The sequence below is a fragment of the Cebidichthys violaceus genome, unplaced genomic scaffold (assembly GCF_023349555.1).
Source record: "Cebidichthys violaceus isolate CVI_PGR_0920_01 unplaced genomic scaffold, fCebVio1.0.p SCAF_40, whole genome shotgun sequence".
Classification (NCBI taxonomy): Eukaryota; Metazoa; Chordata; class Actinopteri; order Perciformes; family Stichaeidae; genus Cebidichthys; species Cebidichthys violaceus.
Window position 1 is genome coordinate 2424627 of NW_027176595.1, and position 24111 is coordinate 2448737.

The following is a 24111-nucleotide window of genomic DNA, read 5'->3' on the forward strand; positions in this document are numbered from 1 at the left end:
GACAGAAAAAGCAGTTGTCATCTGCAAAGAAAAGAATACTTAATTTCTCTTACATCACTCCACAATGCAAAGCTTTAATGTTTAAAGACAAATCATCAATATGAATAGCAAATAATGTGGGGAACAAAGCATCCTCTGTTTCCCCTGATGAAGATGAGAACTAGTTTGTGTAACACTAACGTATTTAATCACACACACACTATGGGATCATTAGAGAGCCTGTATGGCTCTATATAATCCTACTGATACCTCATATTTAATAAGTCTATAGCTTCAATTTCTATAATGGTCATGCAAAAAGATTTCTAAAAGTCAGTAAAACGTTAATGTGTTGACTTATTTGTATTTGTTGTAATTGTTGATAATGACAGACATGCTCAAGACATGACCTGGATTTATGAAACCAGTGTTGCTCCTCCACAAGGAGGCCTTCCCTCTCAACATGCAACATGAGCCTCTCATTAAGTAGAGCAGAGTGCAGTTAGTAGACTGTGCTCATTAGGCTGATCCCTCTGCATCTAATGGCATCCTTGTGTCCACACCGTGGGTTTTGGTATTGAGATAATTAGACCACATAGTTGGCATTCTACCAGATTCAAAACATTGTATTATTCACACAAAATACAAAATAATGGGTGATTTTCAGTATTGGTTTTGTCAGTTTTGCTCTAGCTATTTGAACTAATTAGCCAGATCCTTATTAACGGGCCCAATTACACAATATCCCCCTTTAGGATTTGGCTCTCTATTACATTTTTTGTTTTACATTCTTCTTTATGATACCTTTTTATCAAAATCTGAAGTATCACTGTTCAGGAAAAAAAGAAGACCTTTAAAGTGTCTCTCCCGTCTATAAATTACCTCAGAAAACCCAAACACAGGATTACCATCGAGAGCCCCAGCACCTCAATTGGTATTTTCAAAAGTTGCCTCGGAACCAATTTATTTTTTGGGGGGGGGGCAAAATCTCCAGGGATTTGATGTTTGAATTGTCTTCAAGTTTGCACCTGACCTCTTTGAAAACACCTTTCATAGAATCTGTATCTTCTGTCAAACACATGCTGGCTGAAAACCTCTACGAATGTCTTCTTTTCTACACGATTGAACGATTCACGAACACATTTTCATCTTTACTGTAACCATTATTTCAAATCCCCATTCCAATATAGTTTGTTTGTTAAAAAATAAAACGTCCTTTTTGAATAACGGTTGACTTTAATCAAACAACTACAGTACTATATAACCTAGAAGTCCTGCTGACTTTCTCTTTTGCTAAAGTAATTCAGTTATTGTACTGAGGGGCTACAACATAATCACCCTTTTATTTGTTTTTTTAGGTTTAGTTTCTTTTTTTTATTAGACATTTTACGAGGGATCTGGAACTCTGCATCTTACTCAAATTAGATCCATTCAGTTTGCAAACGTAATGACTTGATTTGGAGCTAATTGCTGAAAGTCTTCCATGGGTACATCCCAAGTCTCTTAATTGTCATTTCCTCTCTCCTCGCATGGTTTCCTTGCATCTCTCCATGCATCCCTGGTGGGAGGGACTAACACGCAAGGAAAGGACCCAAGTGAGCGAAACGGGGATGCAATTAAGAGACTTGGGATGGACCCCATGTCTGCGACAACCCTGATGAGCTCTGGGACGAGCCACGGGCTCACCTGTGCTGTTTGGAGTCAACGAGACACAGGTGAACTCAATCTGTTACTGAATCAGTGCAGCAATAACAAGGAGGAGAAACCAGTGCTCTGTTTGCGCCGCCACCAAGCAGACCTGTGCTCCTTTACGCTTGTTAAATCCACCACTTGACAAAGTTTAAGGGGAAGTTCATGTCGAAAGTCGGTGGAATGTTCTGGCTTTCTGTCCCTAATTCTGGTGCCCTTAGATTGCAGCCGTCGCCAATAACTAAGACATTTAATACTTCAAAAGAAGTCACAGGTCTGACGGCACTCAATAGTCAACCACAGCTTTACAACTCACAGATATTGGTATAATTATCATTCAGGGGGCATATCCTTCCATACATGACTTCAATTATCTTACAAATTCAATCCCCGAGTCCCCATGCTTGTTTACAAAATCATCCAAATGGGTTCTCGAGGGAACCTGATGCATTTTTTATTAAATAATCATGAGAAATGGCTGTCCTGCTATTGAAATCTTCTAAAAATGAATTGCCTCACCTCATGAACATAGAAAACGAAGCCTCCCTTCTTCATACTGATGTCTAGAGTAAATATAGTCAAATAAAAGCCCCACCTTTATCAGCTATAAGTAATGTAAATATTAAAGAAGTCAGTGATTCTGTCCCCCGAACAATATATATTATAATTACCGCTTTGCAATGGGCTTATAAAATATACATTATTTTGAAATGGATCATTCAGTTTAAGGAGGACTTTTACTTTTGGTACTTTAAATGTATTTGATGCATTGTCACTCTTTTTAAGTATTTCTACACAGTGGTACTGCCAGAAGATCTGACTACTTCTTCCACCACTGGTTACTGTCTCCATTGCACAGTGTGTAATGTTAAGAGACGTTATATTTCTAAGGCACTCTTACACTAAATGATTCACAATTATTAAAACCAAAGTCAATCATGTAAATTTCAGTGTGTTTTTATTATATCAATTTCAGTCTCAGACCAAGCTCATAGAACTCATTCAAAAACGAATTAATCACATGCCTGCATTTCCCACGTGCACCTGAATTAGTTCAACCTGCGTAATGGATCCTTATTTTTGGTCTATTTCTCCCACAAACAGGTTGTTGTGTCAAGGCTTGGGAAGGGGAACGGGGGTTCGAATGTATTTTCTCATAGTTGGAGATGTTTCATAGATTCCAATAGTTGGCGATAATGCATAATTTGAAATCTCAAACGTCGTACAATATAAAGGAAGAAGAAAAACAGGATCCAATAGCCATTGAGTGGAGTGCCACCTCTCGTTGTCTGCGTTTGCTGCCACGAAAACAAAGACGTTTAGCAAAGCGAGAGGTTTCACTCTCTGCCACTTCCGTGTTGGTAAACAAAAATCCCGTAGGCCTTTGTGGCTACGTTACGCAGCGACATTCTTCGTTTTACAACAAGCTTAATTGATTAAACAACTTTTGCTCTATACATTATTTGACATAGAACCGCTTTTGTCTAAATACAACTTTATTTGTAGTTATTTTCGAAGGCGCATGCGCATTTTCATTATACATTCCTGTCCACCGGCTAACTCAAACTACAACACGTTTAAACGTTGCAACCGTTGCCATAGCTATGCTTGTTATGGCATTTTAAAAATGTATTGCTCCTTCTTCGATTTGATAAGCTGTCACACGTAAATGTTCGCTTTAACGCAACTTTAGTTGTCGTCGATGTCTACTCTCTGAATATCACACATCCTCCTGCTCTCTGTGCTCTCTTTGGCTCAACGTACAACAGATTGTACACAATCATCATGGCGACCCAGGCTGGTGGGTATTGAGAACATACAGCAGTATTTCCTTCATATCTTTACATTGAGTCTCAACATTGTTTATGGAATAACATATGTTAGTAATTGGCACGTTAATACACGTCGCTGTTAATGCGGTGTAGTGTAAATGTATGTCTCTCTATAACGTTATTCTTTAAATGTTCTCCAGTGCTGTAGCTAGCTAACGTTAACGATTGCTAGCAGCAGTCAGATGTAGCTAGATTTGTGGAGGACTAAAGTTAATATCAGAAGATTTAACCTGTGTTAGGTTGGCTTAACTTTTGCTTTTGAAGAAGCTAACTAAACATGGTTAGGGGTTAGGAATGGTAACGACGAAGTAGCAACAAACAGTTTGTTACGTTAACGTCACCGGTGTAGTGACCAGTAAGGCCAGCCGTGTTACGAGAGCTGGGTTTCCGTTAATAACCGTTAACGTTACGTGGTTTTTAGGGCACGAACCGCGTCTGTGGAGGTTTTATTTTGTCCTGTCACGTAAGACGCACGTTAGAATCGCTGGGAAGAAAAACACAGCGATGGAAAGAGCTAGAAAAACTACGAGAGAGAGAGAGAGAGAGAGAGAGAGAGAAAGAAAAAGCGAAACTAGACTTCAGTATGTAACAGTTTACTTTCAGTTCCATTTACACACTATAGCTCCTTATTCTGGGGAAGAATTGGGACATGGTTATGAAACAATTATATGGATGTTTTTCTTCGAAAGAGAACCACGATAACTGTAAATAAACTACTTATTAATAACTCACAGTTTATTAAATTAAAGGATCTAAAGTTAAGAGACTTGGTAGATTTTAAAATGATAGACCTACTGTGGAATGTGATTGTAAACAATAGGAGAGCTGGGTTTCCACCAAGATTATTTTATTTTATTTCTGGTGAGCCATCCAGGTTCAGACATTCATTTCATTATTTATTTTTTATTTCACTTCAGTCTCAAAAACTAAAGTGAAACTTGGCTTCATTTGTCCGTATTTCCTTGTAACTAAAAACAAAAAGAGCCGCTAGGAGCCAGTGTTTTGTAGACTGCATGTCCACAAGTAGGACCTTCCAGATGTGTGTCCCTAGATCCCAAATCAATTGTGTTCCTGCTCTTCCAGGAAGTGAAGAAGTCATAATGGAAACCGAGGCGAAGCCAGAAGAAGCCGAACAACCAGGCGAGGAAGCTGAAAAAGGTGACACGGAAACTCACACGGACGCAGGAGACGCCACAACTCAGGACTCTAGTATTAGCAACGGGGACGACGCGGACGACGAGCAGGAGAAGGTGGACCTGAAGATCATCTGGAACAAGAACAAATACGATCTGAAGATTCCTGTCGATAACACCGGAGCCCAACTCAAAGAGAGGATCCACTCACTCACCGGTAGGAGCGCGCCTTCAGGTAGACGTCGTGCTGGCTGTTCACAGTGATTCTAAGGCTCTCTCTTGTGTCTTTCCCAGGTCTTCCACCTGCAATGCAGAAAGTGATGTACAAAGGACTGCTTCCAGAGGACAAAACGCTACGTGAAATAAAGATCACGAACGGTGCGAAAATCATGGTGGTAGGATCTACAATAAATGATGTATTAGCTGTGAATACGCCCAAAGAGGTCGTCCAGCAGGAAGTGAAAGCTGAGGAAAACAAGAAGGAGCCTTTATGCAGGCAAAAGGTAAGAGCAACGGCCGCTCTGCAGAACCGAGTCCGATATTTGTGGAGTTCTGCGTTATTAATCCGGCACTGTTATTCCAGCAACACAGGAAGGTTTTGGACAAAGGTAAACCTGATGACATCATGGCATCTGTTAAAGGAACAAAGGTGAGAGGAGACGAAGGGAGGGGTGCTCCCTGCTTGTGTTTGTATTCTATGATGTCACTGCCGGACAACATAGGCTAACCGCCGTTCCTCTTGCTGACAGGAGCGATTACCAACGGTGCCTTTATCTGGAATGTTCAACAAGTCCGGAGGAAAAGTTCGACTCACATTCAAACTGGAGCAGGATCAGCTGTGGATCGGAACAAAGGGTGAGATCACAGCTGGCCTCATTCCTGCAGAATTCACTTTGAACACAGAGATACTAACGACTGTAACTCCTTCATTTGTGTGTGTGTGTGTGTGTGTGTGTGTGTGTGTGTGTGTGTGTGTGTGTGTGTGTGTTCCTCTCTGCAGAGAGAACGGAGAAAGTCCCGATGGGCTCCATTAAAAACGTAGTGACTGAACCCATCGAAGGCCACGAGGACTACAACATGATGGTGAGAGGGCCGACGCGGCACACTTAGCGGCGGCGCTGTGGTGGCCGAGCAGTGCTCCATCCTGTTTTGTTTCTACGACAACAGTATCTCGACATCATATCGTCGCTCTACCCACCGCCGTACGATAGACTCGGTCTGACAGCCGTAGCGTTAGAGCAAGGAGGACCATCTGTCGGAGGCTTAACGGCCGTAAAAGCTCAGCGTCCGCCCCGGCCCGTCTGCTCCCGCAAAATGGTCTTTTTTTCTTCTTTGTTACACAAGTGTTGGTCTGACATTTAAAGCTCAGGATAGACAACAAGCGTCTCCTCCCATTTTTCTAAAAATGACGCTTTTCTGAAAAGTTCAGAGATTTTCAACTTCTCAAAGAAAAGGCAGAGTGCTCAGAGAAGAGACGCTGTTTCCCCAGGCTACTCTCTCTAATAGACGCTATATGGACCCAGGCCCTACAGATGTCAGTGTTTTAAAGGAGCGGATGTGTTGTTCTACACAATGCACAGCAAGGACTAAACCTGATAGATACCATATTGAATTTTCGCGTGATTTGAGCGAGGTACCCATGTGTGCCGCTTGTAAGAAATACAACCCGTCGTGGGTAAATGATTGAAGAAAAAAGATCTAAAAAGTGTCAAAATCAACCAGACGCTTCAGTCAGCCGTCAGCGCGATATCACTCGTTCCTGTCTTTAGACACATTTCAAGCTTGAAACCGTCAAATGAAGGCGGAGAGTTTTAACTATCCAACATGTAAACCCTGGCTCCGTGTCGGCTCACCGGAGGTCTGTTTTTACATGAAGCTGTTGATGCCAAATGCTCCGAGGCGGACGCGAGCGTGGAGTCACTGGTGTGTGAGCGTCGGAGCGTCGGAGCGATGGAGGTCACCGGTTGCTGTTCGGGGCTCTGCAGCGGAGCGGGAAATGTCAGCGCTTTCTCTAGATTAACCTTTTCTGTCTGAAGGCACTTGTGTTCCTTCTTTGTCAGAAAGTAGAAATCCCAGAACAAGTGACTTAATTGAATCGGAGATCAAGATGTCGACAAACAGAGCGTCACAGCGGTGCTGATGCAGAGGATATCTGCATTTTAGGAGAAGGCGGTGAAGCCCGGTGGACGGTTCTGACGGCTTGAACAGCTGATGCGCTTTAGACCTTGGATGTTTTGATTAATGGGAAGTAAACAAGAAAAGCGGTGATACATTTAAAAGGCAGAAGGAACCGACAGCAGAATGCAGTGAATGTCGTGGCAGTCGGCCACAAGTGGATCTAAGCAATAACGCTGACTATGAACGTCTAAACCGCTGCATGAGGGAAGTTCTGAGGTCATTTCCTCGCTTCCTGTTTCGTCGAGGCTTACTGTGTTTCGAGGTTTACTGTTTAGTCGAGGTTTACTGTGTGTCGAGGTTTACTGTTTAGTCGAGGTTTACTGTTTAGTCGAGGTTTACTGTGTGTCGAGGTTTACTGTGTGTAGCCAATGCAACGCGTGGGAGTTCATCCCCCGTACACTTGAGCTGTCTTCCACGATGTGGATCACGGGATGAACACTGGATTCATCTTCAGAGCGCAGTGTTTTGGCACAAGAATGAAATTTGACTCCAGCTGCTCGCTGCTGCATCACTGAGGAGTTGATGATGTATGAGGAGGAGGAGGAGACGAGAGAGGAGGAGACGAGGGCTTTTAAATGAGTGATCCTCCCGGTTTACTTTACCTCCTGAGGTTAAAAGGGAGCAGGTATGCAGTAATACATTAATGTATTATTGTTTTATTTTGGAGTGATTAAGTGGGCTGTAATGTACTGGGAGGCAGTATATTAAACAGCTATCAGGTCTTTGGATGTTGATTTATTTAAAAGCATTATGCTTCAGTTATATTATTTAGATATTTAAATCTTATTTAATGTGTCCGGATGTGGTTTTGATTTGCATCTAAAACAGTTTATTTAGTAGAATATGTGATATTTGTAAAAATATTTTAACGTGCTTATCATTTTTTTTTCTTCTCCCCCTCTCTGTAGGCTTTTCAGTTGGGTCCAACAGAAGCGTCTCAATATTGGGTCTACTGGGTGCCCACGCAGTTTGTTGATGCAATCAAAGACACAGTCCTTGGAAAATGGCAGTATTTCTAATGTGCCTCTTTTTGTGAACTGGGCTTGAGAGGAGGAAGCCAATGAAACACGGAAACTGGAGTCAACGGAACGGCTTGAGGAACTTCTTGGAATACATTCAAAGGAACCGGACGGATGCCTGTGGACTAATCATATTGTTTTTAGGTTAAAAGTGCACTATGTGGCAGCGTAACAACTCTCAGCCCTGATGATCATTCAAGGTTTTCAGCAAATCCAAGGGAAAATGATGAAACAATTGTACAGAAATTGCTAACACTTTTCTTCAGTTATTCTTAAAGAAATAAAACTTATTTAATGAAATACATTTGTGTTTTATTCACTTTGTTAGGAACCACGCGTCTAGTTTGACGAAGGTCTACGAGTGAACAGCAACAGGTCTTGACGCTACATGTGGATCAGATTTAGGTCTGGATCTGCCCCCCCCCCCCCCCGAGCACCTTAACATTGGCTTTAAAAAGGTTGTTGTCTTTCTGAATAGTTTATCTCCAGTTCCTTTGCAGACTGCAGCATATCTTCCTGTCGAGTTTCTCTGTGTTTCCAGTTCTGCTGTGTGATTCCTGGTGTTTGGGTTAAATATCAAACGCAGCTTGTAGTACGATGACCCAAACGCTTGGTCTCAGACCATGAAACTGTGTTTCCATGTCCCCACATGAAGGGTTTTACTCAGCAGAACCCCTCTGAACTGAGGGAAGTAGAAAGGCTTTATTAAATTATTTATTCCCCGGTCTTTACCGGGGGCGAGTAAAATTAATGTGACAAATTCACGGATCAGTTATTTTCACAACTTGCAGGATTTATTATAAGATGGAATGAAATCAATAAACAGCCGTGTATTTTAAACAATTAAAGCATCGTTGTGCTTTCTTTGTAAAGCACTGTTTACAGCAGTATTCATCAAAGTGAAATAATGTTTACGTTTCCTACCAATACTTCAACATTAGTCAAAGTCATAATTTGCGGGTCACAGCACTATTGAGGCTGAGTTTGCTGAGACCGATGGTGAATAACAACAGTGTTCCTATTTCTCTAAACACATGGAGTTAGACCACAAACCTTTTGAGCTCGTACCCATTCTAATAGAAATGAATGCATTAAAGTCAAAATATAATAAGAAGTCAAAATGCAAAGCCATGTGTAGCAACTTGCATTTCATATAAAGTTTAAAAATGACCAGAAAGGTCAGAACTGTTTGAGGTTCTAGTATTTATAAGCCTGACTTTCCGACAGTAAAAACGTTAAATAATAATTAAAAACACAAAACAAAAGACAAAATACTTCTGTAATATTATTCTCAAAAAGGGAATCTCAGGTGTTGCCATAAGACGCCTTTACTCTGAAGGTTTCCAGACCGGAAATCCAAGTTGTTGCTTCCGGAAAACATGCTCACAACTTCCGGTACAACGCTCAGTGGCGGGACCGGCGGGTTAATGCAAACGTTTTCAAGCCACCGTCGAAACGACCGCAGCGGTGAGTGATGTACAAACCGGCGGAAACAGCCGCGGAGAGGAAACGCCCACCGCCGGTGAAAGTGTTGTCCGGACAGCTGAGGACGGCGGAGAGCCGGGGGACCGCGGACGGCGTGGACGGCTGGGTCATCAGGCCGGGCGGGGGTCGCTCTCTGCCGGTGTCACTGGTGTGGATGCAGGGGACCGTGCTGGAGGTCCAGCCGGAGAGGAACACCGCGATGCTGATGGACGAGACGGGGACCTTCGCTGTGCAAGGGGTCAACAACGTCCCGAGAGGGAAGCCGTGTTTGTCCCAAGGTGAAGACAAATGAAGACAAATGAAGACTGTTTTACATTTAGTGTTTTTAAGGTGGTATATATATTTATTTCACTTGTTTACAAAAAAACACTTTTATACATAAATAATATATTTAAACAGCTACAGGGGCCCAGACCACTGTATGTCAGAATCTGTGTTCTGGTAATTAGAATAGTATAATATATTATTAATTATTGATTAATCATCTATACAGTGTCAGAAAATAGTGACACATGTTTTGTCTGACTGACAGCAAATCCTCATAAATAAGAATATAGAACATGAGAATATTTAACTTTTTTTTCATAATAACTTAAACTGTTATAAAAGTAGTTTATTTTTCTGTTTCTGTTTTTTTGCAGGCAAATACGTCATGGTGATGGGCGTCATCGTGGCCGCCTCCCCGGAGCCGGTGATCCGTGCCGTGAAGATGGCCGACCTCTCCGAGCTCGCCGGGCTGCACAGAAGGATGTGGAAGCTGGAGGTGGAGGAGCTGCAGCAGGTGCTGGCCTGAAGGCAGAGCGAGCTGCTCCTCTCGCGCAGCACGGAAGTGATGCTCGATACGAGGCCTGCTGGGCTCTACTTGATGTCAGGGTGACATCAGGTGACGCAACAGTGACAAAGACTCTGATGTGAGAAAACAAGACTCTTGTATTTGTGCGTTCTGTATTTCCCACTTGGCTCCTCCTCCAGGGACGTCACTGTAAGATGTTTGTACAAATATGAACTAAAGATGATTCCTACTTTTCTCTACTACAAACTGAGTTTAGAGGTTTTATACATTCTGAACCAGGAATCACAAAGATTAAGATTGTTTAACGTTTGTCACAGATAAATTAAAAAAAAAATTAAAAATGCAAAAGTATTATCTATTTATAATCCATGACAGACAATGATGGAATGTACAATTTTGAGGTACTTGTACTCTACTGGAGTATTTTCAGAGGCCGCCATGTTGAGAGCCACGTGGAGGCAATCCCCTCAATCATACATTACGCTCTGAATTTCTAAATTTGGCATCTTTTAAGGTTTTCAATACCCGACTCTTACTTTAAATGGAATATGTCTGCTGAGTGGTATTACGTAGATTATATACACACACACACACACACACACACACACACACACACACACACACACACACACACACACACACACACACACACACACACACACACACACACACACACACACACACACACACACACACACACACACACACACACACACACACACACACACACGATGAATAACACACACACGATGAATAACACACACAGCAGTTAAAACAGTTTATAAAAAGAAGCTTTATTTGGAGTGGTGTCCATTACACTGGTATATTAATAGATAAATGACCTATGAAGGATTAAAATAAGAGAATGTCAACTGAACTCTCAATTTAAGTATCCCATACTTAACACATGGAACTGTAAAGGTCATTAACACATAGAAACGGTTTTGGGAAAAGAAATTACTTTTAAGGTCAGCGTTTATCTGAACCTCTGATGGGGTTACACACACATGCCGCTCTCAGCCCGTCTAGCGGACGCTCTGCTGAGCGGCACGCAGCAAAGCTCCGCGTGTCGTCCGCTCAGTATTTGCTGTTAACGATAACACTACTGTAGTCCAGATCAGAGTAAACCAGCCACCAATCGAGAGCGCCGGTCCTGAGCGCCCTCTTTTTAAAATCATGCTGCGATCAGGCTGTTTCCTCGAGGCCCTCGGGGGATCGACCCGCCTCCACTGTTTGAATACTGCATTAGCTGCAAGTGTAGCGTGAATATCGTCATGGCGCCATTAAATAATGTCTTTAAGCAGAAAACTGTATTTCCCAAAGTCATTGTCATTCGGTGCTATAAGATGGTCTTTTCTGGCTTTGGCAAGTTTCATCAAAAGGAACTCCCGGCGCTCCATCCACTCTTTCAGTTCCTGCTCCCCGTGAGCCAGCTTACAAGACTCGTCCTCTGTGCACGTGCTTTTGAGGAACCTGCGAGAACCGAAAAGAAAAAAAAAGATCAACCATCACAAAGCCGCCGGAGTCAGACGGGTGAGCGGAGACGTACGGTCGCCGGTCGTCTTACCTCTCGCAAACTTTGAAAGTGCCCGTGGGAAACCGATACTGCCAGCAGTTCTGATCGTCCTCAGAGTTGAAGACTCTGTCTTTGTGTTTCTCTGACGTGATGTGCTGCTGCCACTGCTTCTCACTGTTGCAGTTTTTACCACACAGCCAACAGTGATTGCCGGCCTGTGAAGACACACATGGAGCGGTTTAATGTACACGAATGACTGATCACCATCCGTCTGATCATTTAAAGTTCATCACTTGATACACAACTACATTGAAACGATATTCTATCAAATATTCAGACTAAATGATTGTTTACCGAAAGACAGCGATACAACATGGCAGCTACTGAGGGTGTAACCGTTAAAGATCCTAAACTTGTCCATTCTTTGTGGGGTTTTTTTGCTGAATGACTTATTCCCGAGAAATGTATGAACACATCTATGATGTGAGGTCAAGATGAAATGTCCTTTTAGCCCATTTAGATCACAAACCCGGTTATATTGTGCACCGATCTAATAATACATCCCAAAAATTGCAGAAAAAAACCCCCATTTCTTTGTGTTTCATATCAAAATCGTTTCTTATTAAAAAACTAAATATGACGTTTGCTTACGTTTGATACTGACCAATAATATGACATCCATCAATCAATCTACAACCTTTATGGATACTGTGTGTGTGTGTGTGTGTGTGTGTGTGTGTGTGTGTGTGTGTGTGTGTGTGTGTGTGTGTGTGTGTGTGTGTGTGTGTGTGTGTGTTTGTGTGTGTTGTCACAGGCCCCAGAAGCTACATTCTAAGCCCACCCACTTTTAGCGGTCCAATAAAAATGTGAAGAATTTGTTTCAGTGAGGAACACGATCCCTGTACCGAAGCTAAAGACGCTCTGACTTCTGTTTCGCAGATCTGTGGATTAAGTGAACTAACCGGTTAGTTGACAATAGTACGAGTGTTAAACGGACAAACCTATAATAATCTAAATGCCGCCGAGCGTGTTTTGAACTCACTTCCTCAGCGTAGTCTGTCGGCATGCGGATCTGTTTGCCGTTCTCCCTCACAGAGTTATTGGAGGTCTCGTCCCCCCAGCTGGGCTTCTGATTCTGAAACTGGAGCCACTGCTCATACAGCTGATCCATGTCCGGAACTAAAGGAGGGCGAAGGAAACGATTACGCTTGGTGCATCACATGCTAATTCAGTTCCATTAAAGCCCGCCTCCGAACAGAACTCACTGTTGTTCTCCTTCATGTAGGTCCACAGGTCTCTTTCTTCTTGACTGTGAGCAAACGTGCAATTCCCAATGTACTGACACTTCTTGCCAGCCGTCACATGCATGCAAATCTAAAGAACGGGGGGAGAAAATGACATTTGGTGACCCCTGCAGAAGATTTGTTTTAAGCTCAAAGAAGGACCGTAGAGCAGGAGAATGTTCGGCGCGTACCTCGAATTGAGCCGGGATGGGTTTTTTGGTAGGAAGCGGTCTGACCGTCGTCCACTTTTTCCTTTCATGGGAATTTACGAGCACCACCCGCCGGTCTTTAGCCCACCTGAGGACAGAGAGACAGAACCGAGTCGCTCGTCGAGTCACCTCCGGATGATCCCTCAGTTCATGTGCGTTCGAGACTTCGCTGTACTCACGTGTGTCTCGCCTTGGCAGAGCAATACTTCTTGTTTTTGTCAGCTTCGCTGAGTTGGCCGTTTCTCCAGCACTGGCCACAAACAAACATCATCTTCAGATTGGGAGGCCCAAACCTCCTCTGTGCGTTGGACAGCTGCCGATGGAATTCAGAAGGACTGGTTAAAATGGCTCAGATTGACACAAAGCAACAACGATACACCGACAATGTTGAGCCAAAAACACACACACACACACACACACACACACACACACACACACACACACACACACACACACACACACACACACACACACACACACACACACACACACACACACACACACACACACACACACACACACACACACACACACACACACCAATCAAGTCCAAGGAAATGACAAGATAAATGGTTACGTCTCTACAATCACAAGAGAAAAACACAAAACAGACGTTGGGCTTACCTGGGCTCCCTGCAACGACGCTGTCGAATTCCAAAACTTCTTTGCCTCCTGGACAATGCTTTCATGAGTGATACCTATATGATGCACAAGTGAAATCATTTAGTGACATTAATAAAGGAAGCGTTGTTCCAGGTGCGGCCCTCGTTCGAGTGTCTCCGAAAGCCTCACCGAGCTCGTGCTGCATCATCCAGACCTTCAGCTCGATGAGGCTGTGGGCGTAGAAGCAGTCGTCCTCTCTCACGCAGCCGTAGCGCACTTCATGCCGACAAAGATCCAGCTGGCAGTGAGGACTCAGGGGCCGGACTTTGGAATAACGAACCGTGTTCTCCTTCAAAATGTGGACCAGGCACCTACGAGACGGACAACGTTATAGCGCCGCTCTCGATCCCTCGCGTGTTTACAGATAACCGCGAGCGCCAGAGCTGCAATATGCGAGCCGACATACTTGTGATCCTCGAAGTCGTGCTTCGTCACCGGATGAGAGCAGAGCGAGAGGTCGTCTTTGTTGGTTTTGCTGATTATTCGGGGTTTGTGGTCAAAGCACACCTGCAATAAAAATACAACAACATGCATTTGGAAAAATGACAATAATCTGTGTCAGTTTTCCGACAGCGATGACAGAAACGGGCTCCATCGCTGACGTCTCTCTGGATGGATCGCCTGGAGTCTTCAATGGTCTCCTCCAATGGGAAGCACAGCATCACAGTTATCACCGTAACATTTTTACGTTTAACGGAAAAGCTAAATCAGAGCGTGTAAATTGTAAGAAACATCCGTATACAACACCCTGAGGTCACACTAGGCTTCAAACACGAAACGAAACACTCACTCCACAGAGAAACATGAATATCCCATGATGCTCCTGTAAGATCTTGGGGACCGTCAACCGGATGTTGGAGTTGGGCCCGTAGGGATCGAAGAGCAGCTCTCTGGAGATGAAGCCCTTCCGCTCCAGAGTCCAAACATCGATCTCTTCCTGGCAGTATGCAAATGTGCAGTGGCCCGGGTACAGGCACTCTTTTCCAACAGCCACCTCTGAAACAACACAGCTGACATGTTAGTGCTGGCTGCTGTCGACGCATGACACATGACTCGAGTGAGGAGCAACAACAACAACGACGACGGCGACGACGACGACGACGTGTACAAAGTGACAGCAGCTGCTACAAAAGCTCATTGAATATCTATTTCTAATAAATACGGAGTAGGAAGAGACATACATGCCCAAGTAATGGTGACACGTTACCATGCCGAGGGAACTGACATGCTTTCATTACCAATCTGTATTGCAAAATAATACATTTATGATCATATTTCTCTCTTGGGGAAAAGAACCAATTGGAGTCAGAAAAATGGTTTTAAATGGTTTAATGAAGCAAGTGGATCCACTTTGCAGAACTGTACAGGTTAATAAGCGTTACCTTTACAAATGTAATAAGGTCCGACATATTGGGTTTTTGTTGGTCTCGGCCGAATGAGCTTCCACGTTTTGTCTGGCGAGTGTTTGAGTCTGCCGAGTAAAGCGTCCTTTTTGCATTTGTGCTCTTCTGTATGAAGCGTGTAATCCAACACTCCGGGCCCTGTGGATCCCAAAAGAAACACATTACACCAAACGCTACTTCCCTTTCCTTAAAAGACAAGCACACCCAACAGGACCGTTTAAAAAAAACTACCCCTCACCAGTTTTGACGTAGCAGCTTGAACACGCCTGTTTGAATTCATGAGTATCAGCTAACGGGTTCTTTGCTAAATCCACAGCAGCAGGCAGACCCTTCACTTCAGGCATTCCTACAGCCATCCCCATCGGGCTTTCATTATTGTTCAGCTGCTCAAAAAAAAAGAAAGAAGAAAAAAGTGAAATGAGACCCAATGCAAGCCTGTAACCACGCCTGGACTGACAATGAGCGAGAGTTAAAGAACATTACCTGTGGAATGAATGGATTCTGAGCATAATCTGAAAAGGGTTCACAGACGGGAGGAACAGAAATTGAAGAAGCAGGTCACGTATTTTGCAGCTGATATTTGCACATATTGATAAGAGCGGGTGACAAAGCAGCATACCTGTTTTATAGTCGGTAATGTTGAGACTATCCAGGGAGTCCAGGGGTGGGGGGAGGGCATCAAAAGTGTCCATGCCAAAATAGGTGCTCGAGCCCGACTTGTGGTAGAGCGGGGGCAGGGTGACGGTGCACTGCTGGGCGCTGCTGTGGAGGAACGGGTTGATGTGCGACGGCATCAGGAATGGACTGGACATGGAGCTGCCCGAGGCAATACTGGTTGGCAGAGGAAGAGGCCCCTTCATTGTGGGAATAACCTGAAGGAGAGGAGACGGGGGGGAACAAAGAAAGAAAGTCACACTCGTGCTCAGACGTCGTCCCGCCGGCGCGTTGCGGTCCCGTCCGCTCACTGACCATGGCTGATTCGGGGCCGGCTTGGTCCAGGAGATCGTCGAGGTCGTCCCCGATGATGTCCGCGTCGAAATCTTGACTGGTTTCGAGCATCGTGCAAGGCTTACTGGTTCTGCACCCGTTGACGAACGAGGACACGGGTAGAGGGACCGACGGGGACGAGGACACGGGCAGGGACACGGACTCGAAGCCCGGCGGCTCGGACGGGGCGACGGATGACATGATGTTGTTGTTGTTGCTGGGAGGAAGTTCATCCGCTATTGCTTCATTTAGAGACGGCAGCACCGCCACCGGGGCTTGGATCGGAGCCGGAGCCGAAACACTGCTTTCCTGGGTCAGCCGAGGCACTTCTAGACACATCAGGGGGAAAACAGGGAGGGGGGGGGGGGACTTTAGTCCTTTCTCCGTTTAATTAACAAATCAAAGCTTTGATGCAATACGTACCAATTTCTATATCTTCAACTGAAGACGAGCCATGGGAAAACTGAAGAGGAAAAAAACAGAAGAGAATCCTTGAACACCGTGTTTCTAGGCAGAGTGAGCAGATGTGTTTTGAGATGGTTGAGTTGCGTACCTTCTCACACGATGCATCTTGATAACTTGACGCTCGCAACACATTCAAGGCGGGCTGTTAAAAAAAAAACCGGAGATTCAGGAGTCAGATTCACATCTATGACATCAACGTGTAGAAAAAAAGGAAAACGGTGGGACTCCCGACTCACTCCGTGTTTTCCACTATACGAGCCTTAAGCGTCTCGTTGGTTTGAGATCAACAGAGATCGGTTCAGAGACACACATACCTTACTCCTTACATAAGCTTTACGGATTTTCAATCCCAAAATTTTGGCGAGGTCCTGAGTCAGGTCTGTGACACTAGTATCCTGGGGAGACAATGCAAATGCACTTTGTTTATTCAAAACACACTCACAGCAATCACTGCCACAACTGTCATTTTCTTTAACCAAATATCCTCTGACGTGCCGCATGGAAAGGGTTTAGTTCCTCATCTGCAGGGATTTGCACATATGTAGTTTTGCATCAAGACTGATCCAGTCTCTTAAAGTAAATGTTCCTGCTAATTAAACCGAAGCCGGACGCAATCAGCGTTACCTGAAATGTCTTAATTCAAGCTAAAGCTAGCGCGCTAACAGAACCACCAGGAACCACCTGTGTGCTGTTCCTGCAGGCAGCCTGGACGGAGCTTCAAATGTGCTTATTTATTTTCGTTTGTGTCCCATTTGCAGAGAGGGGGGAAAAAAAGAAAGCGAGTGGATCTGCTGCACATTTGGATAAGTCAACATAGCGCAGGTGTTGCACCTCACCTGAGGCACTGCTAGAGAGCATTTGGCGACGGCCTCGTAGGCCTCTTGATGTCTCCCCATCTCCTTCAGGGACTTTGCTTTCCTGTACAGCGCTTTGTAGTTCCCCTCATTCAGATGGAGAGCCTTTTCACAGTCTTCTAGCGCCTGGTCGTACAGTCCCTGAGAGACAGAGAGACACAGAGAGAGAGAGAGAGAGAGGACATGTCCCACAGTCAGAACAGCTGTACTTAACCATTGTGTAGCCGCTGTTTGTTCAGGAATGGACTTCACGTGTCGGGTGTGGTTTCCCTGGAGACGGCTGAGTGGTTTTTCCTGCCGTGGAACGAGATTTAATGCAGAATGACCCCGATGTTCCTCTGAAAGCATCGGCGTTTCCCCAAACGGACGTTTTTCTAAAGTGGATCTTGAGTTCCTCAACCGGTGCTATATGTGAAATATGTAGCTGGTGTGTTGCACGTTTATATTCTTAAGACCTAGTTAGAACTTCAGGGTATGCTGTGACAGAACTTTAACATGACACGCGGGCGATATCTGAACAGGGTGTCAGATATCACCGGTTCTGTCTCGATGAAAAAAAGGATCGACAGGAAGGGTTGCCAGGTTGGGAGAGCAAACAGACGCTCTCTTTGTCTACATGTCGGAGGGGATTCAGCTGACTCGGCAAAATCAAGACCGATTGAAGTTCATCTCTGAAGGGAGATGATGATGATGATGATGATGATGATGATGATGATGATGATGGACAAGCTGATTCTGGGTTCACTTGAGGGACTCACAACACTTAAAATTCTGTGGGGATCAGCACAAAAGGTCCAGGAAACCAAAAGTTTGAAACGTGCTGCACTGCTGCTACTTCATACACACAGCTTTTATTCCTTTATGTCACCTTTTTATTGTTAAAGTGACAGAACTGCACGGCAGCTTAATTACTCAAAATATAACATTTAGAAATGGCAACCGGATTCTTCGGGTTTCGGGCAACCAAAAGCGGAGGCCCGGTTGCCGTCCCGAGTCGAGGCTTCTAAGTTACGTCAACCTTTACATCCTGCGACGTATGCAAAGTGGATTCAAAAGGGAAACCAGTAAAAGCGTGTTCCAGAAGAACAACACTAAGGAGGTCAGCTCCATTTAGTCTAATGAACTCATAAACCCGCGTTGTCCTCAGGCTCACCGACGCCGTTATTCTGGAAGAGCTCCGTGTTTTAATGCGAGGAGCCGGAGTTTAACAGCAAAAATATGCTTCATGTGCTTCTCTGACTTCTCTTCACAGCCTGCTGGTTTTTCCCATTAAGAGTAATTGGCAAACTCTGAAGTAATGCTGGTTTGAAGCTCCTCCTCTTTTCTCTTGTTGCGATGCTAAGAGCTTGAAATGAAGTAGAACTCAAAGTGTGTACACACTCCAGTCTGCGGCTCTAGGTACACGATGTAATGTGATTCTAGCGCTCATTGTTGATGTATTAAGGACAGTCACACCCTCTGTCTATGACAGTCATAAATATACAGGCATTAGCACTGCAGGCATCCAATCACAGGTGAGCTTTTTAGACGCTTACTATGTGACGTGTGGCATGATAGCAGATTCAGAGAGTGAAGGTTGATGAAGTGCAGCGCTATGTATATGTACACAGTGTATACGAAGAACACGGTGAGTGCATGTCCCAACAAAAACCACTTCATGGTGAACATTGCTTCATGGACCACAGAGCCTTCTAAGAGTCTGAGCGCGATAAAAACGGTACAAAACAGAGCTCTTCTTTTGGAGCTGCAGTGACATTTAAGAACCTGTTTGCTGTCGTCTTCTGACATTTTCTGATTTATGTTTCGCTATCGGAGCAACTCGGGCTGTGGGGGAACCCCGGGACCCCAAATACGACAATTTGATCAGATTTTGGACTGTATTTGCACTATTGAACTGCATGTGTAAAATGATTGGGAGAGACAAAAAAAAGGGAGAGGGAAGTGACCGGGAGCGCGACGGTTCGCCTACTTACCGGAACTATGTTCAGGTAGGCTGCAGCTCGGTTTGCATACAGCTTCTCCAGCAAACTCGTCGGAACGCAGATGTCTTCCGAGTCGGCGTACTCCGCTATACTCAAGGCCTCGGTGTACATCTCGATGGACTTGGTCCATTCCCCTTCTTTAAACACGTCGTTTCCTTCTCCAAAAAGGTTCCACACGAGGTCCTTGATGAACACCTGCAGAAAAAGGAAGAGAACCAAATCAGAGCTAAACAAACACAGCTGGTTCATTCAGACACACAGAACGTGACTCATCAGCGGCCGTTAAATCAGTTTAGGTCAATGCAAGACGGACGCTGGGCGGATCCCATCGCTCACCTCATACTGATCTTGACTTCCAGGAAAAGGAAGGGTTGACCTGAAAGCGAGAGAAAGTTCACGTTACAAACCTTTACAGTGTCACAAAGAGCAAACAGAGCAAACAGAGCAAACAGAACAAAGACTGGAATGAGAGGAACAGTTTGGATTAGAGCTCATTTGCTTTCAGAGCACGATAAATCTCCTTCAGTACAGAAGGACTGCAGCTAACGTTAACTAATCTTCTTCTTCTATCAAAGTAAACAGAGTGAAAAAGCTCAGTTTTCAATGTATCTATTAATTGACAATAATAAGTTAATTTAATATCTATAGTAGTTTATTGATAGAGAATATTCTAGTCTGCATCGTCATTAAAAATCAGATCTAAACTACATCAGGACAAGAAAGGTGTGTGTGTGTGTGTGTGTGTGTGTGTGTGTGTGTGTGTGTGTGTGTGTGTGTGTGTGTGTGTGTGTGGTCAGACAGGTTGCTGTGTGTGTGCAGGTGCCGACATTAAAAGTCAGCAAAAGCAACATTCCTTAAACAACCGTTCATTCTCAAAATAAAAGATGATTACAAAAAAAATGTTTGCATTGAAAAGAATGACAGCTGTTACTTATGTTGTTGCTTTGTCCACTTATACCAAAACACTGTAAGAACTGGGTAAATTAGGCTGTCGTTTACAAAAAAACAAAAAAAAAAAACAGGGAAAAGACATTAATGCGGATCGTCATGATTTAGTTAAAAAGGTAAAATAATACACAAAGTAAAGCTACTGTCTGGACTATGAATCATGTGTTGCATTGTGAAAATGGGCGGAGGATTTGTTTCCCTGGAAAACAACAAAATAATCAAAAAGGTTACGTCATTAAATGTCATGGTGGCAACTTCAGCACTAACCGCCGCGAGGCCGCTTTGTTTTACTGGTTTCTGGCTCGGCTGCTGTCACTCAAAGCCGCCTCTCCTTGTCTGAACTCGGTTTAATGGAGATCCTCAGGCGTTACATTTCCTTATCAGTCTAACTTTACACACCATGACATCATTGAAGTTTCAAGTTGACTGTACAGCAGTGACAGGCAGAGCAGCATCCTAAGTATCACTTTTGTTTTACAAAATGAAAGGCAGAAAGTCAGATCAGATGAAAGGCAACACGGCGCTGACTGGCATCGCTCAAAACAACAACAAAAAAACAAACAATATGTGGACACAACGCCAGTCTGCCAGACGCATGAACACAGAGCTCAGATCAGTGGAATATTCCACGTTAAAAAACAAAACGTAGAGTCAGACAGTAATCAGCCGCCTCGCTGACGGCCAGCTGATCTGAACAACAAAGGGCTGACTGACAAATCATTCTTGCGTCAGGCCGTCTCGAGAGGAACCCACGCTGGTAAATAACAAAAAGTCTTCATCTAGTTATCCAGTGCAATATGTCCACACACACACACACACACACACACACACACACACACACACACACACACACACACACACACACACACGAGCATCTCAGCCGTGACACTTACTGGATGAACTGCAGGCCTTTCTGAATCTCCTGCCAGCGACTCCTTCTGTCCTGACACGCTTCGGACATGTTTGTATTAATGTACACTCCTCTCTGTCAGCACCTGGAAGAATGATACACACAGTGTTTAAACAACTGGTAGATGAAGAGAAGAAGAAGAAGAAAAAAAAAAAACACACACACAATGACAGCATAGAGGCACTCATTAATTATCATTATAAGTCACCAGCAGCAGGCGGTCTAACCGGTATACAGTTCACACGCTCTTTGTTCTCACACACTGTACTACTGAAAAGGCTTCTTGCCTTCAATGTTCATAGCTTCCGCATTTAGTAATGACGACACACATGTAGTTCCGGTAGTTGAACTACATATATTTTTTATTTTTTTTTGTTGCCAGATTGCGAGCAGATAACGTTAACTTAACAGCTTTGAATAATAAAACATTGGAATGAAAAGCACATATGTGACGCTGCGGGCGATAAGCGGTGCACTTGTTGGCCCGGGTTAACTGTTTAAAACGTAGCATCTGGAAGCAGGAGGTCCATTATCGGACAGCATTTTTTTTGATTGCACTGATTCATTCTTCAGCTTTTTTTTTTTTTGGGAGTTTATTTTCAAGCAAATGTTTAAGTGTTTCACACGATACGAATACCGTGGGTGTCCCGAGTAGTTTGTATTGGAGCATATAACGTGAGAGTTACGGTATTGTCAGACATATTAAATATGATTAAATATTCAACCCGGTCCCGTCACAGCTCATGTTCAATAATCCATCAAAACTACTTTCTAAACACAGAATCTGGGTTAAAGGAAGAGGGTGATAATATAAGCGTTTTTTGCCGTTTTATTATATACAGTCTATGGCTTTAAGTCCTGTTTAGATCAGCAAAGCAAAAAAATAACTTTGTTCTAAGGACATTTATAAATATAGAAGCGTTCACTGATTAACAGGCATGTCTACGACATCTGACGGTGTGAAGGAGACATCCTTTAAGTCAAGTTTTTAGGGAGTGAGGAAGCTCCTCGGGACAGGCAGCTGTCCGATAATGGACCCATCGCATTTAGCGCACGTGTGTGTTTTACCCGCGGCCGGGGGAACCGCCGAGAGTAGACTTCTAGTTAGCAGTCATCATTCGCTAGCAAAACGGTTAGCAATACGTTGCACACATTAGTTTGAACAGCCCGGAAACATGTCAACCGCTGAAACGCAACAGTGTTCTCCGGTGCTGGGAACACACCGGCCTAACAGAGCTACGTGACGTTACCCGACCAAGTTTCTAGGAAGTACTCTGAACCTAACAAAGCATCGGCATGTCAAGTTAAACTAGTTCCCCAACGCAAACAATAGCGAGCAGTTGACGTTTAGCTCCCGCCCGAGAGCTGGTAAATACCACATACATTATCCAACAATGGCCGCCGAACATACTTACATGAATGGATCTTTGTCCCCAAACGACCCTTACGTCGGTTATCCAAAAGGAGGGGAAATGATTTCTCGTTTTAGCCCAAATAACTTAGCTAGATGTGCTGTATCGCTGAAGGCCGCCCGTTGCTTCTTCTTCTTCTTCGATTCAATGCAGAGCGAACACCGACTCCAGCGCGGTGCTGCCCTCTACAGGCGGAGGACGGACACGACAGCGTCCCCACACAGAAAATGACCCCGTCAAGCATGAAACCAGTACGTCTCTATTAGTAATCATAACAATACAGACTGTTTGATATATATATATTTATATATAGCACAAACACATGCATGTCTTCTATATTCATGTTGTTGTTTATTTGTAACATAGCCGTGGATCCCTTTAATTTGCCTTATGTGCTAACGAGGATAATTTAATTCCCTTGAGGGTGATGTGATTGGCACTATGTGCATCAGGTGTACTGCCGGTGAGTGAGTATGCATGTATAATGACTTTCTTCAGGCAAACAACAGAGAACTGCCACATCAAGGAAATGGAGCTGAAAGTGATGCCTTCACTGGATATAAACCTTTTCTTTTACTAAGAAGCATGTAGCTGCAACAGAGGTTGACCATCACATGACAAAAAATAAATAAAAAATCATCATTATTTTAGAAATAATGGTGATTTTTTTTTTTTGTGCGTCTGCTAATATATTAATATGGTAACTTTGAAAATCCACTCTGGGGGCTCCATCTTCATTCAAAAAATGATAAATCCTTTAGGCCCTTTGCTAATATATACACTAAGACACCCTGTTTCCATCTCTTCAACCAAATCTACAAAGCCAGTCACAGTTCAGACTGTTAAGCCTGAAGCAATGAATACTGCTCTCACCCTCAGCTGTCCTTCCTGCATATCTTTTTTTTTTTTTTTTTTTAAAGTTTCTGTTTTTTTCGTCTTGGAATTGAACACATTGAGCCTCTCGGATCCCGTGTTCTGGTCAATGTTGCTTCACGAAGTCGAGGCTCAGGACAACACAAGGAGTAATGTCCAGCCGCATTAGATTACATCACATGCTTAGAAATTAGATCTCCAACGCTAATTAGAACCTGGAAACGAAAAGGATTTAGTTGTAGAGGAAGCAGACATGTCAGTCTGTACGCTAATAACGGAATTTGTTTCAGGAAAAAGTTCATACATTGTCGAAAAGTCTGTACATTTAAATTTGCACATGTGTGAAGCATAAAGGGACAAAACACACTAATAAAGTGAAGTATTAAAATATGTAGATATAAGCATTGTGTATTACAATAGTGTTATAATACTTTACTAGTATTAGGAATAAGATTAGCGATGATCCGTCTATTAAACCCACTCTTTTTTCTGAAATCT

At 43.8% G+C, this 24111-nt stretch overlaps 3 protein-coding genes across 4 annotated transcripts; 2 read left to right on the forward strand and 1 right to left on the reverse strand.

Annotated features, from left to right (window-relative positions):
• The first annotated feature begins 3354 nt into the window (after positions 1-3354).
• ubfd1 (ubiquitin family domain containing 1) lies at positions 3355-8134 on the forward strand. Its single transcript, XM_068728038.1, has 7 exons — positions 3355-3469; positions 4584-4850; positions 4928-5136; positions 5217-5282; positions 5383-5488; positions 5634-5716; positions 7720-8134. The coding sequence occupies exons 1-7, from the start codon at positions 3454-3456 to the stop codon at positions 7828-7830; spliced, it is 858 nt and encodes a 285-aa protein (XP_068584139.1). The 5' UTR covers positions 3355-3453; the 3' UTR covers positions 7831-8134.
• A 1109-nt stretch (positions 8135-9243) lies between these two features.
• rmi2 (RecQ mediated genome instability 2) lies at positions 9244-10442 on the forward strand. Its single transcript, XM_068727997.1, has 2 exons — positions 9244-9593; positions 9957-10442. Exons 1-2 carry the CDS (start codon positions 9305-9307, stop codon positions 10106-10108), a joined length of 441 nt encoding a protein of 146 aa, XP_068584098.1. The 5' UTR covers positions 9244-9304; the 3' UTR covers positions 10109-10442.
• A 435-nt stretch (positions 10443-10877) lies between these two features.
• On the reverse strand, positions 10878-22870 carry zc3h7a (zinc finger CCCH-type containing 7A). 2 transcript variants are annotated; one of them, XM_068727937.1, is made up of 23 exons: positions 22744-22870; positions 21312-21413; positions 19807-19846; positions 19462-19665; positions 17471-17629; positions 16949-17029; positions 16723-16776; positions 16593-16632; positions 16152-16498; positions 15802-16054; positions 15666-15694; positions 15421-15565; positions 15162-15320; positions 14570-14775; positions 14186-14286; positions 13909-14090; positions 13741-13814; positions 13296-13429; positions 13099-13204; positions 12890-12998; positions 12667-12803; positions 11676-11839; positions 10878-11581 (listed from the first exon to the last, which is right to left on the reverse strand). In XM_068727937.1, the coding sequence occupies exons 2-23, from the start codon at positions 21377-21379 to the stop codon at positions 11392-11394; spliced, it is 2982 nt and encodes a 993-aa protein (XP_068584038.1). In that variant the 5' UTR covers positions 21380-21413; positions 22744-22870; the 3' UTR covers positions 10878-11391. The 2 variants fall into 2 exon arrangements, with proteins under 2 accessions (XP_068584038.1, XP_068584039.1); XM_068727938.1 differs by lacking the exon at positions 22744-22870 and adding an exon at positions 21537-21551.
• Positions 22871-24111: the final 1241 nt, after the last annotated feature.